General features: G+C 35.6%; 1 protein-coding gene across 4 annotated transcripts in view; it reads left to right on the forward strand.

Moving 5' to 3' along the window:
- The window catches only part of tho2 (THO complex subunit 2-like protein), a 1,047,711-nt gene that overhangs the window by 373,577 nt on the left and 652,660 nt on the right, over positions 1-21,474 (forward strand). For all 4 annotated transcript variants that reach the window (XM_090374101.1, XM_090374103.1, XM_090374104.1 and 1 more), the window contains exons 19-20: positions 1,887-2,004; positions 20,130-20,309. In XM_090374101.1, coding sequence (XP_090230227.1) covers positions 1,887-2,004; positions 20,130-20,309 — 298 coding nt within the window. The remainder of the gene's footprint in view (positions 1-1,886; positions 2,005-20,129; positions 20,310-21,474) is intronic.

The following is a 21,474-nucleotide window of genomic DNA, read 5'->3' on the forward strand; positions in this document are numbered from 1 at the left end:
CTTTGGGAGTGTTGTCCAGTGAGTCTTCTCTAGAAGCAGTTTGTTTCAGGCTATCAGTAGGAGTTGAGCCTGTTTTGGTTTTGGCTGGCATTCATTGGTATTCTTTCTTTCTGCCTGTAATTGGAAAGTCAGTGATATCAGCTTTAGTGGTTTTTAGCAGCCGTAATTCAAAGTTTGGAATTTTCCAAGAAAGTTTCTGTTGTAGTCTTAATCTTAAGGAATATTTTACATAGTCAGAAGACACCTTGTTTTTGGTTCTGTGACAATATTTTATGAAGTTATGGTAAATGCTAAGAGTGGAAAAAAAAAAAAAAAAATAGTCCAATGCTATAAACTACATAAGCGCATGTAGTAGAGGATAATCACCAGAATTTTGAATTGTGTTTGCAAGGACATCCAGGCATTTCAACAGAACAGTTTAATAACTCTGTTTGTCAGTATTTTCTTTTAACTTGCTGTTGTAGGCACTTCCTAGAATCCAAACTTGCACAAAAATACATCACAGTTGTAAAATCTGATCATTATGTCAGGTCAACTCACCACCTATTCTGGGCATCTGCTTGTCCTTGTGACCTTTGGCTGGAAGCAGTGAGCTAGAGCTGACAAATGGCAAAAGCTGAGCAAATACAAAGTTAAAGAGCAGGCCTTGAATCTTACAACTGGAACACAAATGTATATGAAAATGAAAAATATCATTAGAATTTAAAAAAAAATTACCTAGTGGTTAGTTTAGTTCGAAGTAACTGTCTTCCACAGGGATGCATAATATTGCCTGGCATATTATTTATCAAAAATTAGTACAACTATAGTAAGAAGTAAATGATAAAAACTGCGCTTTTTTGCAGAGCATGAGATTAGGCAACCTTCATGCACAATGCCATCTTTGAAAGTATTATACTTATATATTTTCAGCCCAACATGAACACTTGACTTGTAACTATAACTATCGTTATTCACAACACTGAATTGTGAGCCAACCTCAGATTAATGTATTGGCAAAAAATTCTGAACATCAACAAATGCAACTCTGCGTATAGCCTTTTAAAAGCAGGTGCATCACAAAAAAAAAAAAAAAAGTATAATTAAAAATATGAATGTTATTATTGAAAATATTAAAAATTTTTGTTATTCCCAAATTTAAAAAAAAAAAATTCTGTTAATAAATCAATACAGAACTTAGCTGTTTCAGTCCTGCAGTTCAGTTTTTCCAGAAGATTGGTGCATTCTTTAACTGGCTAGTTAAATGAAATTATTAATCTTGTTAATGGTTTTCAAATAAGTTGGGAATTTTAATATTTGTTCTTCCTTCGGTAGCATTTGGCCTTTCATTTGTAGAAATAAATGAAATCAATTTTTTTCTTAAAGCTATTTAGAACTGACTCTGTAAAATTCTTTATTTTCCCCTATAGCATAAGATTTTAGCAGTTTGGATTATACTACTTCAAATTGGCCTACTGAATGGATGAAATTATCTTATACCAAGCAAAGGTTTAAGGGTGGATTCCCTTTTTCTTTACATGCTGAATTAATATATCTGAAATTTGAACTGAACCACATTATCATGGTCTTGTATTAAACATTATATGCTACTCTGTTATAAAATATAAAAAATATAACTTCATTTTTATTGTGAACAGTCATTCAAATACCAACTTGTGAAAGTAATTACTTTTTTCTTATTTCCTTATTATTGGAAAATTAATTGCCAGTTTGTAGTTAATTAAATATTAGATGAGCATACATTAAGAAATCTGGTAATGAATCTTCCTTTTCTATGCAAGTTAAAACTTACTTAGTGATAATCTAACATCTTATTAAAAAAAATGCTTCTTTTGTATTTTTTTATTTGTATTAACTACTCATTTCCTTCTGTTATATATCTAAAGCCTTGACCTTCTGATACTTAAAGAGATAGTGCAGAAAATGGCTGGTATTGAAGCATCAGAAGAAATGACGTCAGAACAACTAGAAGCAATGGCAGGAGGAGAATTACTTAGAGCTGAGGTTAATGTTTGTGTTGTATGTTTTGATAGAGGATGTTTATAAAACAAAACAACGCACACACACACACATGCACACACAATTGGGCAAGTCTGTTTTCATGTGGTGCCTCTTGCACATTCAGAACCTACATGCAGCTGTGAAAGTTGCCTGTCCTTTTGTTAACTGAATGTGTTATTTGCCGTAACAGTAAAATGGTAAACTTTTCTTGTCTAGTGAATGGTATCTGACTATTTTTTAATGCCTTGTGTTGTACATATGGTCATAAAAAAAACAAATCTTTATTTTTTTACGTTAAAAAATTGACATTTGAAAAGTTAAGGTGCAAACGGTGGGACTTTCCTTACTAGAAAGTGTAGATCAGTGTTTCCCAACCTTTTCGTTGCTTTGGCACACTTAACGGCACTAAAATTTTGCAGCACACTTTTAAAGGCCATTAAAATTTGAAGGCACACTGCAATCGCTACTATACCCATATAACGGGAAGTTATTTCTGTTGGGTCTATTTAATAAGTCATTTATTATTTGTTTTAAATGACTTTAATATCTCTTTTTTTAACATACATGGATTACATGAAATTTAAAATAAATTTTTTGATCAAAAATGAAATTTTAGATTTAATACTTTGCAAAGTTGTACAATTAATTAGTGAATGAGTATACAGTGAAGAGATGAGGCCATGGAGCTTCATCTTTAAATTAAGAACAACCAATTGTAATATGATATTCCTGTGGTTTTAAAATTGACATAAACACATGACAAAATTTGTTCCATTTGTTTTTTCTTAAAAGATTTTTTAGCACTACCTTTTTACTTTTTATGAACAATTTGAGATATAAACAGGTTCAGTTATTAGCCCCTTAAATATTCATTACAATGTGCTTTTCCACAGCTGTTGAACTACTTTCCTGCTATTGTGTGGGAGCCAGTTTGAAATTCTGCTGAGTAGACTGTTTTATTACTTTAAAATTATTGGCTTTTGTTATGTTTTTTTTTTTTTTTGCTTATCTTTCCTCCTCATTATTTTATTATTTATTTATTTATTTTTAAAAAAATATATTAATAGAGTGATTTTGTAGGTAACTGTTTTGGTAATTTTATGGTGCCAAGTTCCTGTTTTCTAAATTTTGATCAGCGGCATAAGGGATAAGAGAACAAATGAGAGACCCAGCTTCCCATCTCAATTTCACTGCCTATATCATGAATCAGACAAAACAACAGAATAGTCAAGGGCAGGAAGTGCTGGTTCTGCGAAAAGTAACTATTTTTTTTAGGAAATTGGAAATATTGTGTGAAAGAATAAGTGGTTCTAAGAATTCTATACCACTTATTCTAAGAATAAAAGGTTTAGAACTATATGTCTGCTGTGGGCAAAAGTTTATTATAGAACAGTTATCTTTTAAGGACACCCATCGGTACTAATGATATTGAGAATAGTGGAGATGAAAATTTTCCCTGAAGATAGAGAGAAGTTCATGATGACAGCGTTGTAAATCACTTTGACCTTGGAGACATTGTTTAATATACCTGAGAGTAGAATTTTTCCTCGGCATGGTCTGTTACTAGAAGAGACTTTTTACAGGGATGGGATAAATTGAAGAGGATGCCAAAATATTTGCTGTTGCTACCAGTGCAGTATTAGGTGAGTCAGAAAACAGCTAGTTTGGAAGGAGGGAGAACCATATGTTTAGCAGCAGCAGCCGCAAGTAGAGATAAAACTGATCTTTACCTGGCTTCTATCTGAATTTTCTAGCTTGGAAAGCAAGATATGCATGACTACAAATCTGTTTGGGGGTTCCTACGTGACAAGCAATTATATGGATTGTGTTAGGAATTCTAAGATTAAAAAGAGGTAAACACTGTGTTGGTAATACTGAGATTAAAAACAAGCACACATAATTGCTTGTACAACAAATACTAGGAGCATAACAAATAAATATGACAAATTTAAAGTATTACTATATTTAAGTGTTCAAATACAGAAATTGTAAGAATATCAGGAAATGGGGCCACTCAGATCACAGGAGATGCAGAATTTGAATATAATGAGTGTACTGTGTACAGGCAGGAGAGACACAGTGGCATGGGCTCACTAATACACATAGTTAACACTTTTTACTGCTGGTTTTTCTGATGATGGTCTCATTCTTAACACTGATTGCATCCTGTGTGGTAGATATTTACCCAGATCAAATCTCAACTAGTAAATTCTGTAATTTTTACTCTATTCACACAACTCGATATAGCTGGGCCAGAACTGTTTTCTTTAATTTTTCCACTTAAAATTTCTATTGCTTTTCACGCAATAGACAGAAATGTACCATCAAGTGTGCATTTCTTAAAGTCTTTTTCAGTTATTTTTTTTTATTCCCATCCTAACTAGCCTAGTACTCATGAAACGTGATACTCCATATGTTTGTTTTTTAGCCTGCACGTGCCTCTGTTCGCAAAAGGGAGTGTCATGTACATTCCCGTGAGAACTCTCTGGCATTGTGTCAAAGTTCTTCTACCAAGAAGGCAAAAAAAAAAAAAAAAAAAATTTGCAATGCTACTGTTTCTTGGCATAATAAATTACGAAAGAATCGCAACGATTGTTATTGAAAAAGAAAAAAGTCCATATTCCTTTCTTCAATATGTATTTTATCTGCTAACACAAAGCAGGGAAATTCATTGTTGGAAGCCACACTGGAAACTGGAAAAAGTGGTGTAAAAGTGATCACTACAATGCACATTTGGTAAAAAAAAAAAAAAAAAAACTTTGCTTTATTGCAATTGTTTTAAGGGAATAATATTGATACAGCATGTTTTGTGGAGCTATATTTGATCTTCTAATGAAATTTCAAGAAAATATTTCTATTGATAGCTGTGTTATAAACCGTAAACTGATGTGCACGAGAAGGGGGAGTAAATTGTCTGCTGTGAATAACAGATTGTTTTTTGAAATGTGTATTGTTCATAAATTTTTTCTAACAATACAAAGCTAATGGTTGTTAAAATATATATATATCTATTTATATATATATATATATATATATATATATATATATATATATATTTCAATAAACCTTTGGCGTGGATTTCATGTTATCACAAAGTTTCAAGGGAGAAATCCTTTTTCAGTCCACCTTGTAGATCTTGCATGAAAATACCTGAAGGAAATGTTGCATCTAGTAACTAATGAATAGCTGTGTGTGTGTGTTCACAGTGTATATATACCTGGTGATTCACTACCAGTGCGACAATCTTGCAGGAGGTGGAGGGAGCACAAAGACGAATCGGAATCACATAGCATTGCAGTGTCCGAAATGCCTTCTTCATGCGCTAGAGGGCGTTGAACGGGAGGATCGCGTGAACAGCGATCCCACTGGAAGTCAGCATTTGCGAACCGGTTCCCGAGGCAGTAGGATGGACGAGTATTCAAACATTGAACTGGCTGACATGCACCTTGCCTATGGAGCTGCGGACTGTAACAGGCGCGCCGCTCTGCGCTTGTACCAGGAACGTTTCCTGCACAGGCGTGCTCCTCATCATGCGATTTTCGCACATGTGCACAGAAGGTTACGCGAGACTGGTTGTTTCACGAGAGGTACAATGAATCGAGAGTGATTGTAGAGGACGCCAGACAATGAGGATGATGTCCAACATCTTGCAGAAGGCAATCCGAGTACGAGTACTCGAGCGATAGGCTAACGATTGGCTATTTCCCAATCCACTATATGGAGGATACTGTCTACAAACCAAATGAGTTCATATCATCTGCAACGCGTCCAATCATTGGAGCCTGCGGTTTATCCACTCCGGAGGACTTTTGCTACTTGGTTTCTTCAACAGAAACGGTTCACAAATGCTGACTTCCCACGGGATCGCTGTTCGCACGACCCCCCAGTTCAATGTCCCCTACCGCATGACGAAGGCATTTTGTACCCTGCAATGCTATGTGATTCCGATTCGTCTTTGTGCCCCCCTACACCTCCTGCAAGTTTGTCGCACTGGTAGTGAATCACTCTGTGTGTGTGTGTGTGTGTGTATATATATATATATATATATGAATATGAGTTAAGTTAATAGTGGTAAGAGTTTTTAAAGGTAAAATATAATATACTAGCTTATCAGGTAAACCATAAACCATGGCGGGTACCCAACGTGACCTGGAAAAAATCAATCTATGCCATGACATAAGCAATAAATTATAAACATATATAAAAATACCATTAAAATGTTAATTATGGCAATAAGATACATTGAAAGCGACTTTTTCGAGGGCTAACCCTTTCAATGTATCAACCATAATTAACGAGCTATCCGTTTCTGTAGTCATCGTCCAGCATAACTATGTCCAAATATATGTAAAATAGTGACGAGAATATGTAAAATAATGACGAGAATTCTCGTCACTATTTTACATATATTTGGACATAGTTATGCTGGATGATGACTACAGAAACGGATAGCTCGTTAATTACAGAAACGCATGGCTCGGAAAAAGTCCCTTTCAATGTATCTTATTGCCATAATTAACATTTTAATGGTATTTTTATATATGTTTATAATTTATTGCTTCTGTCATGGCATAGATTGATTTTTTCCAGGTCACGTTGGGTACATGCCATGGTTTATGGTTTACCTGATAAGCTAGTATATCATATTTTACCTTTAAAAACTCTTACCACTATTAACTTAACTCATATTCATATTTATACAGACCAATGTAATGTTTAATCGTCCTAGATGGAATTAATTGGTTATGTGACTACTTAATATTTATTATAATATTTATATTTATTATAACATTTAATATTTGCTTTTTCATACTTGGATATATATATATAGATATATTCATATGGATATATATATATAGATATATATATATATATATATGCCATTATTTTGCAATTTTATTATATGTCACTACTACAACATTTTCAACAGCTTACTTCTGGTATGACATTCTTTCAGAAGTGGTGTGTTTCTTGTAATTTAGTTTGAATAATATAATGTAGAAGGCTTTAGTTTTATTCTGTATTTCTGGTGCACCAGTATATAGCATAGCTTCATGTTTAGATGTGTAAAGTTGAGAAGGTCCTGAAATCTTCTTTTGGTTGAATGTAACTGTAGTTGTGCAACTTTTGTATGAAGCAGTTTTGGCAGAGACTGAATGACTACTCTTTTGTAGAGTTGTTGGCTTTCACTACTGATGTCAATCTCTATGAGAAGCTCACTTCTGGATTTTTACCTTGAAAGAAAAAAAGAAAAAAAAAAAGCCAGTGGTCATTTCCTGATTTTCTGAAGCATGAAGTAGATCACATTTCATTCTGTGGTCTATTCCACAATCAATCATATTGAAGCATAAAATCTGGCTTTCTACTATTGCCACTGTTTCTATCTATAGAAATGTGTTCATGTAGAGCCACAGAATAGTAGGATACAGAGTGGACACTGTCATAGGCGATAATCTTAATTTTTATTATTAAATTATAATATACGATCTTAATATATATATTATAATTCAATAACTATTTTTAAATATTTTGAATGGTTTTAATAACATAATGGCCAGACATTGACTAAAATGCAGCCTAGAAGGCTGCATTTTAGTCAATGTTCTAATTAATATTCTAGTGGTGCCGGCGGTTACAATAAGCATTAATAAATAAAGAATTTTATATGCTGTTCATCTGGGTTCAGATGAGTAATAATAGCAAGTTTCATTACAGTAAGACCAGTGCACCTGTCTAACTGTGCTGAAACCTTTTATTATTTGAACTCAGTAGTGTGTATATAAAATTCTTTAGTTTTTAATGTTTATTGTAACTGGCACGCAAGTGTCACATTAATCTCCTTGTGTTCTAGGCTCCATTTTAGCCAATGTCTGGCCATTATATTTTAAATTATTAGTTATTTGACCTTTACTCCATAAATCTACACCTCATCACTTTGACTAATCCCATCTGTTTATGTTTCGGTTTAAATTTTTATTTAATTCTTTTCCTTTATTCATTTATTATTTTAGGGCTGTCATCCTATGAAATGAACTGCATCATTTAGCTGCAAACCATAGCCGCTAATATATATATATATATATATATATATATATATATATATAATATTGATAAAAATAATCATGTTACTGAATGGCAAAGTAAGCAAGCAAAGTATTGAAACAAAATTATTAAACTGTGTTATGGATCCTGGATACTATTAGTTACAGTAGAGAAACCCTGGCAACCATAATGAAATACTGACAAATGTTTATATTCAGTGTATAGGAAGGGATGCTGACCTATCAATTGTAATTACCATGGAAAAATTGAGAAGGCTTGTAAGGTGAAGGAGATAACCTGAAATAAATTGATTAACATAAAAATAAAAATAATAACAATGTTACCTAAAGTAGTAAGTCCTAGGGCTTTAACTACTACTTCAAAGGGTTGGCAGCCAAAACTGTAGGAGCCACCACAATAAGCAAGAGGTCTCTGTTTCTGTTATGATGTATACATGCAAAATGTATAAACCATAGCCAACCCGACAGAGACCAAAAAGAAAGGAATAAAATATTAAAAAAAAAGAGCCAATAAAACTTTATTAAAGCAAAAAGAAGAATAAAAATTTTGAAATCAAAAAGACCAATACATTACAAAAATTAAAAAAGTAACTGTAGATTACAGGATAAAGTCAGGTTAAAGCCAGCTTGCTGTGGGTTTGGACCGGAATCGGTGAAATAGCCGTTGTGGTGTTTACCGAGCAACATTGGAAACCCAAGGAAGAAAGCTGATAGATCTCTGCCCAGAATTACAATTACAATTAATAGGTCAGCATCCCTTCCCTATACACTGAATATAAACATTTGTCTATATATATATATATATATATATATATATATTTTTTTTTTTTTTTTTTTTTTTTTTTACTGCACAAAACTACAAATAATTTGGTTCAATGAAAATTTTGGAAGACAATTATCTGTGACTATATTTTTATGGTTTTATTGCTGAATTAGTTATTTTCTTTAACAAAGGTAATTTAGCATTCTTCCGTTTAGATAACTACGCTGGATAACTATTTATTTCAGTTAGTATTACAACACAAAAAAAGACAGACACTTCATAATTCAAATTGCTTTAATTTATGAAGTTTCTCATTACATATTTATATATGAAAGATATCTGAATTACATGTAGCTTTCTGTAATTTGAACTAGTAATATCATCACATGAACTGTCCTGTAATATACAGGGTGTCTCAAAAATACTCGGCATAACTTCAGGAATGAGTTCCTCATATGTAGACAATAAAAATATTTTATATCAACATAGTTCCAGAAATGCTTGGTTTCCAAGTTTTGAAGGTCTGTCTATGACACTTAACTGTTCACATCACCTTATAGTAATTGTTCAAAATGTCCACCCTCTGCCTGAATACAGGCCTCACATCGATGTCTCATGGACTGGCGAAGATGATGCCAAACTCCTGACATGTTTCGTATTGTCTCAACCTGCCACAATTCGATTGTGGAGAGTTTCCGCATCAGCTACCGGAGTCGAATACACCAATGACTTTAAATGTCTCCACAAGAAGAAATCTAGTGGGTTTAAATCAGCTGAGCATGGAGGCCAGGCAATTGGTCCACCTCTAACTATCCACCGACCAGGAAACCTTTGATTCAGGTAATTGCGGGCTAGGTGGCTGAAATGTGTGGGAGCACCATCATGCATGAAGTGTCCGAATCATCAGTGGCGTGTCGTCCAAGAAATCAGGCATGTTGTTTTCCAGAAAGTTTTTGTAGGCTGCCCTGTGAGTTTGTTTGAAAGTACAGAGGGCCCAAATAACTTATCACCAAAAACACCTGCTCAGATGTTGAAGTTGAACGGCTGTTGGTGATGTGATGGAAGAATTGCATGCAGGTTTTCCTCAGCCCATTCATGCTTATTGTGAAAGTTTTGGATTCTGATATCCCTATATAAGGACGTGCTGCAGGAAGTTTTGTTACTGCTGAGGAAGGAAGCCGATGCTTCCGAAAGCTCCAGATTTTTATCGCGTTTAATCCGGTTTATTTTAGTGTATTTTATCGCAAGGATTTGATCATAGTTTTAATGTTTTTTTTTTTTTTTTTTTTTTTTAACAATATCCATAATTTGATTTAATATAATAGCAGTTTTTGTAAATGTTTATTTTATTTTATTTGTAAATATTTTAGTTACAGTAAAATACTTATATTTTCATGGTTGGTGTATGAGTCTATTTATTGCTAAAATATTTTGGATTCCATCTCGTGTGAACTGTGCTTCATCTGTGAATATCACTAAGGCAGGAAAGTGAGTTGTACCACACTGCTGCAAGAACCACTGGCAGAACATTACTCGTGCAGGGTAATCTACTGGTGACAAGGCCTGTACCCGTTGCAAATGTTGGTGTTCTCGCAACACTCTCCAAAGGAACATTGACCAGCCAGTTGCATTGTTATTCTGCGTGTGCTGATTCCAGGAGTGGCATGCACAACATCCAAATCTCCTCCTTAATTCAGGAGTTGTAGATCTTGGTCGTCCTCTGTCGGCAGGGCAGCACGAGGTGTAAAGGTCCCATGTTCACAAAGGTGGTGATGGATACCTTCAAATGTTTCCTGTCTGGACATCTTTGTTCTGGGAACTTTTCGTGGTACAAACATCGAGCCTCCAGAGTATTGCCGCCCACCAAACCATACATAAAGTGCATATCCCCTTGCTCCTGATTTGAGTACATGGTCGGAATGGAAAACCACTAGGGAAAGGAATTTGGTTGACGGATTTGTCAATAAAGACCAAGTTCTTTCCGAGATAAAAATACTCGCTAAAAATAAGGCAAGGAATTCTCCTGGGTATAATGTAGTGGTGGAGGTTTCCCCACGTGTAAGGAGATACCTTTTAAAGTATTCAAGAGTGTTTTTAAATTGGAGCTCACACCGTGTTCGGGAGCTGTGAACTCCGACACAATGTTATAAATGTATGGCGTATGGCCATGTGGCCCGGTACTGTGATGCGGGCGAGTTCTGCAGTCACTGTGCCGGGAGTGGTCATACCTTTAAGTCCTGTACACAAAGGGAGGATGCTCCAAAATGTGTAAATTGCTGGAGGAGGAAGGTGCCCTCTGCACATGGTGCTAACAATCGAACTTGTCCTGAATATCAAAAGGCGGTTGACACTTTAAAGAGAAGGACTGAACAGGATTAGTGGTATCATGGCAGGGTACCCCTTTCTCAGCAGTTGTAGGAAGACTTCTCCCGGTGGTGGCTGGGGGTCGTCGGTCACAGTGGCGTCTGTGTTGGGGTTCAGGGACTGGACCGGTGTGAGTTTTGTGTGTTTAATTGAAATGATCAATTATTATTATGAATTTATGAATGATCAATTGTTATTATTATTTAGTCTGACGGATATCAGACTGTGTTTCACTAGATAGGGCAACCTACCTCCTCGTGGTGGGGGCGGAGACGCCGACTCCACCATGAGGCTAAAGGTTGTGCTATTTTTTGATTTGTCATTAGTCAAGTTAGACTTTTGTAATTGTTGTTTTTGTTAATTGATTGACCAAGGTTGTTAACAAATAAAACAGTTATGATATATGTGGCAGATGAGCTACGGCTCAGGTGGCCATTTGGTTTAGCTTGATTAAATGAAGTACCTTGTGATGAAGGAAATCACCTGCGGGAGATAAGACATTCCAGTTAATAACTCGGGAACCAAGCATTTCCGGAACTATGTTGATATAAAATATTTTTATTGTCTACATATGAGGAACTAATTCCTAAAGTTATGCCATGTATTTTTAAGACACCCTCTATATATATAATCTGTTATATATAGGTTCTAATATATATATATAACAGGTTATTTCATGGTTCTATGAATTATGATAAATTACCTTAAATGTTCCTTCGGAAAACTGTGCAATCGCACTCCAGATTCCTTATATAAGTAGCACTTCTTCTTGTTCATGATGTCACAAACAATTACACAATATAAATTAAAAAAAAAAAAAAAAACACAAATAATCATAATAATAGTAACCAAAAATGCTATGAAAAATGAACTTGCTATGCCCAACGAATATTAAACTTTTCAAATACAGTAACAGCTTTTTTCTCAGTAATGGGTATACACATTAGTTAAGAGTCTACTACTTGTGGCACTGGGAGTAATTGAGCAAGTGTCCACTCTGTATCTTACTACTCTATGTAGCTAATCTGGAAAAGTGGGTGGTGTAAGAGCACATTTCTGTTTCTTTTTTTTTTTTTTTCTTTTTCCCCTTTGTATGTTTCTGCTGGAAGCTCGATTTCCCCCCCCCCAGTGAACCAACAAACAGCGTTTCTTTATAATATTTTGGTAGTCAAAGGCATAATGGTAGAACCAGTTGTTATGTGGTCATATTCTGATGAGTGTCTTCAGTAGGACAAACAAACTCATAGGGCAGGCTTACAGAAACTTTCTGGAAAACAACATGCCTGATTTCTTGGGTGATTCATTACATCCAGACATGTTTGAAAAGTTATCTGGCTTTTGTCTTCCTACATAAATCTCCATATTCAGTGTATATTCAGTCATCATATTTGCATGATGTAGCATAGATTTCCTATTTTGCTATTTTACTGGTACGTATTCGGGGAAAAAAAGAATATTTATCTCTGAATGAAACTACCTGTTTACCTTTATAATATTCCAGAACTATATAATTTCTTTGGCATCTAGCTATAAGCAAAAACAAAAAAATCTGTAAATATTGCTAATCAGTCTGTTTTTTTTCTCTTTTGAGTCTGTTATTTCTGACCAACCATTCTTATTTCGAAAATTATCCTAGTTTTAACTTCCTGCATGATATGATACGTTCCTAAAAAAATGTTTATTAGAAAGCTAATTTGATCTTCATCTGTTCTAACATCTGGTATGAATCACTATGTGGGTTAACATTATATTTTCATAAGGACAAGAACACCAATCTGTCATGATCGGTGTTCTTGCTGCAGCCCCCGGATCTGGCAGATGACTTACGTTGCGGGCTGTGTGAATATTTTGCAGGCCAGCAGTTTTGCTTCATTTGAAGATTTTATTCTTTTTGATGTGATCATACTTTGTTTGTGCTGCTGTGATGTTCTCTCACTTTGTCAATGGATTCTAATGTTCTGTTACGTGTCAGCTTCATCACAATGTCACCTCCTAATTTTTTGCTTTCAAATGTTGCACTGTAGATCATTTCGCGTGTCACTAGATGTCAGTGAGAATACACAAGAAGAGGCGGAATGACGTGCTGATCAAAGGGGACCACCGCATCACAACACGCGAATTGTGTGATGCAGCAGGTATAGAGAAACCTGCTGTGATAACCATCATAAAGGAACTAGGCTACAACAAGATTTGCACCTATGGGTTCTGACATGCTGACAGATTAGCACAAAGAGGTACAGAAAGTCATCTTTACAGAATTTCTTCCGCACTATGAGAGTGAAGGAGAAGTTTTTCTTTTATGCATAGTCACAGGTGACAAAGCCTGGGTCTACCTTTTTGACCCTGAAACGAAGAGACAGTCGATCGAGTGGCACCATCAAAATTCACCGCGCAAGAAGTAATTTAAAAGACAGCCTTCTATTGGTAAAGTCATGGCGACAGTGCTTTGGGACAAAGATAGGGTCATGCTTGTGGACTTGTTGGAGCGTGGCATGACAGTCAACTCCGATATCTGGAAACGTTGAAAAAGTTAAGAGCCTGCGTTTTTAGAATTCAACCTCACAAAAGCCTTAATGAGGTTTTCCTTCTTCGTGACAACACACCACCCCACACCAGTTTGCACACAATGGAGGACATCCTGAAACTGGGGTGTGCTGTTCTTCCTCACCCTTCTCATAGCTCAGATCCTGCACTTTCCGACTATCACCTCTTCGGACCGGTGTAGGATGTGCTCCGTGGGAACCATTTTGTGGACGATCAGCTCAAGCACAGTGTTCGCAAAGCCATCCAGAGGAAGAGTAAGGAGTTTTACAGGATTGATATACAGCGTCTGACTCAGAGAAGGCGGAAATGCCTAGAAAATAATGGTGACTGTGTGTGTAAATAACAGTGTTATTGAGGATTAATTGATGTAAAAGGCATCGTGTCAGCTTCATCACAGGTGCTGAAGTTCTCATAAGTGCCAGTGTCATCAACGGATGAATTAATAAAAATAATGGAAGACATCATATGCAAATGTACAATTCCAGATTCTGTGGACTTATTAGATGCATAGGAACTGAGAAATCACCCAAAAACTGTATATGATGTTAAATGTCTTGCAAATTTAGTTGCAAAAATTATGAACAGAAATGTAGTTATGCTTTTTTATTAATGTAGAACGTTTCTCTTCTTATTATAAAAATAAAATAACTATTTGAAATTCCTTTTGTTTTAAAAAAAATTGACATTAGCCAAAATATTCACTGATTTTTTTTTTTTTTTTTTTTTCTTTTTTGTAAGAAAATATTAATAAATTACAGTCGTTATAATTTCATGAACAAGAGACAAACTAACTATTATCATTAAAAATAAAAAAAAGAGGATTCAGTCAGACCTTGGAAAGCCTTGCGTTTTCAGTTAAAACTCAATACCATTCTTGTAGAACAAATAACTTTCACATGCAATATTGTAATTGAATTGCACAGGACAAGAAAAAACTGCACAGAAACCTTATTCATGATAACATTGTTTATTTATAAGTTACTTGTATATCATATACATAATAATATAATGTATTGTTTACTTATAAATAATTATTACACAATTTTAATAAAACTGACATAATCTTCTGGCCTTCTTCCCACCAAAAAAGTACTTTTATTCTCTCTCTCTCTCTCTCTCTCTCTCTCTCTCTCTCTCTCTCTCTCTCTCTCTCTCTCTCTGCCCCCGGTGCCAAGAGTTTCTGTGGCCAAGCGATTTCTGAGCTCTATAAAGTGATCTAAAGCATTTTCCTTAAAACGAATTACTCTTCTCTTTAAGTTTAAAGTTAATTTCTTTTAAGTTCTTCAAAAAGAACAGTCGACTTCATCTTACAAATAGTTTTTTTTTTTTATCATCGTATGATGTGAGCTATGAAGGAACCAGTTTTTTTCGCTGCTTCCCTCGTGTATCGTGGCCGTGAGATCCAACCGGATAGTACGGCACCATTTTAATATCCAAGCCCAAGGCGGGATTCGAACCTGCGACCTTTGGTTTGCCAGGCAGGCACTTTATCCACCCAGCTAGCCCGGTCAGCTTACAAATAGTAAGTTAAGTCAAGAAAGAAAATACACCTTTTATTTCTTATTAGAGTTACTAACCTAACAACCGCTTGGCCACACGTGACATTACTCCTGCTTCCCCGTGGCGGGACTGGTAACTTTCCTCCGCTTGATCCAGTGAGATCATCTGCCAATATGGACCAACCTGATCGTGACAGTTATCAAAATAAAAGGCAAAAAAAAATCCATGGTAACAAGATCACCCAGCCTTTCTCCTTATTCATTCACTGTCAGACTGTTCTGTGAGCAAGTTATCCCTATTTCTAATTCAGAAATATCCAGAAAATGCTGCAGTACCACCAAAGATAGTAAAATGTCTAGTCTGGAGATCTGCTGGTAGAAAAACCAAAACATTAATAAAACTGGACTACCCTTGGTGGAATACCTGTAAATATATAACACCACATGCCACTCTGAATACATCCAAAGGAGTTATAGCAGAATGGGACCTCATTATTAACATCTCAGAGGAAGAAATTGTGTAAGCACTGTCTGATCAAAGAGTCGAGTCATACAAGCAAAGAGAGTATTAATCCGTAAAGATGGAGAACACCTACATGAAACAATACTGACTTTCAGTACTCCAAACTTACGAACAATGATTAAAGCAGGCTTTCTAAATTGTGATATATGTCAATATATGACGAATCTCATCAGGTATTATAAGTGCCAGAAATAGGGACACTCCCAGGTAGCATGCTGCACCTCTATGATAAGTCTAAATTGTGGTTCAAAAGAACACACTCAGGCAGACTGTACTGTAACCTCGTTCACCTGTCCCAGTTGCAAAGGAAATCATCTGGCATATTCAAAAAATTGTGAAATGTGAAAAGTTGGAAAAGAAATGCAAAACAGAAAACAAAGTAACATACCTGGAAGCCAAAGGTACATAATGCAGTTTATGCCGAAACACATATGCACAAGTAACCCAACAGAAACATGCTATTGCTACTCAAATTGACATTACAGTCTCTCTGAACACTTCTTTCTCCGATTGGGCCAAGTCTGTGCTTAACGCTAAGCCGCAGCCTGTCAAACAAAACTAAATAGAACAAGCAATTAACAGATGAAAGAATACCAACAGATCGTTCTCAGACCAATAAACAATTCCCTATACATATGGATATTGACAACAAAACTAACCCAGAAGAAACTAAATTAGAACTTCATTCAGAGGAATATGTGGATACAGAGTGACCAGTTTTCCCCAAAAAGGATAGAAATAAAACAGATCATTTTAAACTGCTCCAAAATATCCACAGATCAAAACATAACTTCTAAAACCAAATAACGCAGCACATACTTCAATGGAATTGCAGAGGCATACAAGCCAATACTGATGATCTGTATGACCTGATCAATAAGTACAATCCACCGAGTGTTTGTCTGCAAGAAATAATTTAACACCACCACAGGTGACTCTCTCAATTAGAAACTTCACAATGTACAGAAAAGACAGAATACTGCAAAATCCGCACATGGAAGGGTAGCATTACCAGTTAACTATAAAATCCCTGCTCAACATATCTCTCTATAGACTGACTTAGAAGCTGTTGTTGTGCATGTTGCACTTAGAAAAACACTAACTCTTGTTTCAATATACCTCCCGACAAATAGACCTTTCGTGCTAAAGAACTAGAAGAGCTTATAGTACAATTGCCAACACCTTTCTATCTCTTTGGAGATTTCAATAGGCATCACCCATGTGGGGATCTTCAAGCATGGATAAAAGAGGACATGTGATTGAGACATTTCTGAATCAACAGCAGTTAACCTTACTAAATACTGGCCATCTTACTTATGTTTATTTGCCAGTACCATCATGAAGGACACCAGCAATCGGCTAATATGGAAGAATCCAACAATTAAATAATAAGTGCATTCCTTTTACTTCTCCAATCTTACAATCATCCATTATGAATGGACGAGAATTATCTTCTCTTAAGGAAATGGGTGATTTCCTTGGAGAGATTTTCAGTCAAATATCAGCATCATCTGCATACGACAATTCTTTCCTGAAAATCAAAACTTTGCCAGAAAAATATAAAATTAATTTCAACACAATGAAATCCCTTCTTTATAATCAGCCCTTCATCCCAGCTGAAATCTAAGAAGCTGTGAACAGAATAGCAAATAGTGCAGCAGGACTCGACAGAATCTACAACATAATGCTAAACATCTAAATAATGCAGCCTTAAGCTTATTACTAGTTTTCTACAACTGGATATTTCTTGAATGTGTTTATCCTTCCTCGTGGCATCATTCTGTAATTCTTGCCTTTCCAAAACCAAGAAAGGACAAATCACTTCCACAAAACTACTGACAATTTTCCTAGAAATTGAAACACTAGAAAAAAAATGATACATAGCAGATTAAAATGGATCCTTGAAAGTAAAATACTGCTGAATATCAACCAATGCAGTTTCCGACAAAACAGATCCAGCTTGGACCTTATGGGAAGAGCAGAAACTAACATTCACAATGCATATGTTGAAAATGAACATCTAGTAATGGTGAGTCTAGATATGGAAAGGGCAGAGACTGCTCCCCCCTTTCCTGCTAATTAAAATCCTCTGTAATTTCATAGTCTGGTTTGCAGATTGTGTTTACTCTGTAGAAGATATTCGCATAACAAGAGGATTGTGAACCTCCTCCAAATCTGTTATGGCTAATGGGTGTAGAGATTGCTGTAAACCAGCCAATTTAGACTAAAAAACCAGTATGATTATTATAAGTTTAGAAGATCTCCTTTCATGTGTTTTTGTGACCAGCAGATTTAGGGTACTTATTTAATGCAATGGTCTTAAAAATTGTGTTAATGCTTACAGCAGACAAAACTTTACCATCACAAAGAGTTGTCCCACTGTTGCACCACTTACAAATAAAGGCCAAGACAAAAATTTAACTGGCTATTTGTTTGAAAGTAATGCAGGAGTTTGGCAAATTTGAGAATCACTGTGGTGTTTGATAAGATTACAAAGCTTTAATTTCCAAGATAGAGTGATTTAAGCTTGCAAGGTATCTTATATTGTTGTTGCATTCACCAGTAAATGTATACCCCTATAAGTGATTGATAGATGAGGCACCTCCGTAGCCAGGTGGGAAGGAGCAGCGTGCGTAGCACACGCTTCTTGATTAGACCGGGGTTCGAGCCCGTCATCACCAAATATGGAGGGTGCGGAAAGGTCAGAGAATGACCACCGTATATCCCGGGGCAATACGGCTTTAGTTGCTAATGCTCCTAAAAACCAAATAACAACAACATTGATAGATGAGATAAAAGTTTAGGAAGGAAATCTGTCCTAAATATCACCATCATTGGTTTTCTACCATGATAGTTCTATGGCAGCCAGATTTCAATGGTATCCATCAGCCTGTCAAATCATTTGACATTCCTATTTTTCTTCATCCAATTCACCCACTAGTTCCCCTTCAGTTATATCTCATAACAACTCCCCTCCTTAGTTCATGTTCAATCCAGTTTTTCTTTCTTTTTCTAATGGGATCTTTGATACTTTACTTTTCACCTGTCATCCTCAATACTTGCTCGGTTCTGTCCCTGTTGTTTTATCCACTTTGTGCATTCAAGCTTCCTCTATACCAGGAGTGGCCAACTTAATTTGTGATGCGACCTACTTTTTTCCTTCAAAATGTGCCTCGATCTACCATCTCAAAAATTTCATTGCACAAGGTGCACAAATCGAGGGATGACTGTATATTTAAAATTTGTTGTGATCAACCGAAATTAAATCCACGATCGACTCTCTGGCCACCCCTGCTCTATACCCACAAATGCAAAGCTTAAATTCTTCTAATGATCTCCTTTCGTGTTATGTTAGATGCTCATACAGTGCATCTAACCTAACTTTTTCTTAATTCGATATACATTCTTCCTGCAAATATATGCTTCTTTGCAAGTTCTATCTAACCAATTGCTGTTCTAGTTCTGATTTTCAAGTAGATGCAGTAAATTTTCATGCATGATTTTTGCTCATCCAAGAGATGTGGGACCATCACTTTCAGCAGGAGACAAAGGAGCAGTCCAAACAGTAGAAACACAGCACTTCTCTCTCTCTCTCTCTCTCTCTCTCTCTCAAAAGGAGTCCAGGACAGTTCTTTCTGTTGGCAAGGTGATGACAGTAGTTTCTTGGGATGCTTATATATACACCACTTATAAATAATGGTACCATTTTGTAATAAAGGTGTTTTACAAGTGGATTACCTTCAATGATAAGGGCATATTATGCAAAACTTGTAGGCATTTGTTTGAAAGCATAAAAGATAAATGCTGATGAAAACTCAGCCAACCAGTTTGTCACTGCCATGGCTGCACTGCATGAGTGCAGCATTGAAATCTTGGACCATCCCCAATATTCATCTGATCTAGTGCCATTGGACTTTCGCCTATTTTGTAATTTGTAATTAAAAAAAATACCTGGCTGGCATCTATTTGCTGAACAACAGTAACATCACTGCTGGAGTAGATGTATTCTTGGAGTCCCAAGAGAAAACTTTTCTCACAGCTGGAATTAATGCATTACATCATTGGTGGCAAAAGCATATTAACTCGAAAAGGGACTGTGTTGAAAAGTAACATGTTACCAGACTCCTCAAATAAACCATTTGTACTTGGGCCATAGATGGTACAGTAGGGTAGCATGATTATATAACTGATGCAGATGCTTTCTAGAACATTACAAAATGGTTTAGTCCAGTAAAAAATCTAAATTTCATTGTCTGTTTATCAAGGATATGTAAAATTCAATGCTTATGTACGATTTGTTTTACAGAAAGAAGTTTCTAATATCAGGTCGTCTATTAATAAATTCCTTTTTTTTTTTTTTTTTTTTTTTATAGGGTGGATATTTTACCCAGATGAGAAATACCAAAAAATCCTCTCAGCGATTGAAGGATGCATTATTAGAAAATGATTTGGCTTTACCACTCTGCCTCTTGATGGCCCAGCAAAGAAATTGTGTGATATACCGCGAGCAGGGTCGTAGCCATTTAAAATTAGTGGGAAAGTTATATGATCAGGTATTGATTATTCATTATTTTTAAAATGAAAACTTTAGGATTGTGTTCTTATTGCATTTTCTCAGTTAATCATAAAATTAAGTTGTGATATTATTTGTAGAGAAATAAGGCTAACAATTTATCGATTCTTGTACATGACTGCTGTTATTCAGGGTGCTTGCAGATCACAAAATACATTTTTCTTTCTATGTTACAGCAAATTCTGAAAATGTCTCCCCATCCTTACATGTGTATACATGCAAATATATTCCCAGTTCACGAATGGGGAGATCAAAAGGTGACACAACTAATTACAGACCTGTTAGTTTAACTTCTGTTCTGCAGAAAATATTGGAGTCACTGGTTAAAGAAGCATTGCTTGATCTTCTAGATAAGACTGCGGTTACAGATCAGACACAGCATGAGTTTAAGGGGAAGTCTTGTCTTATTGATTGGATACTATGATGTGGTCACAAAGGAACTGAATGCAAAAAATAATTTTGATCTCATATACTTCATATATCATATTGTCAATGATAAACAAGAATTTTGCTAGTAGGGAAAAGGAGGTGATTATACCTTTGTATAAAGCAATGGTCAGGCTGCTCCTTGAATACTGTGTACAGGTGTGGAGGCCTCATTTTGGGAAGGATGTAGAGTTGCTTGAGCGAGTACAGAGAAGGGCAGTAAGATTGGTGAGGGTAATGAAAGGGTGGTCTTACCAAGAAAGGCTTGAGTTCTGCAAATTTCAGCATCTGGAGACTTAGGCACCTGCGAGGTGATCTGATTAAGGCGTATAAGGCCTTGAGTGAGTTGAGCAAGCTCGATATTCTGATGGAATTCTTCCTCTTGCTCAAATTACGAACCTGACAGGGCATAAATTCAAACTGAGGAAAGACAGTTGTATAATAGATGTGCAAAATTCAATTCTGGTTCCCTCCCCAGTTTCCCTACAGAAATATTACTATAAATTAGAAATAGGAGCTCTATTCCATTGAAAATTTCAATATTTATTTAGAATATTTTAGGAAACTTTGTAACAAATTTTCGTGTCAATTAATTTTTTTTTATATAAGTCTCAAATTATTACTTTTTGCTTACATGCCTGAAATGTAACACCCTGCATACATTAACTAACTTGTTTTCTATTCTTTGCATTGAAACTAAAACTTTATCTTTAAAATCC

Source organism: Mastigoproctus giganteus, chromosome 5 (assembly GCF_048544385.1).
Source record: "Mastigoproctus giganteus isolate SK-2022 chromosome 5, ASM4854438v1, whole genome shotgun sequence".
In the NCBI taxonomy this organism is placed as follows: domain Eukaryota; kingdom Metazoa; phylum Arthropoda; class Arachnida; order Uropygi; family Thelyphonidae; genus Mastigoproctus; species Mastigoproctus giganteus.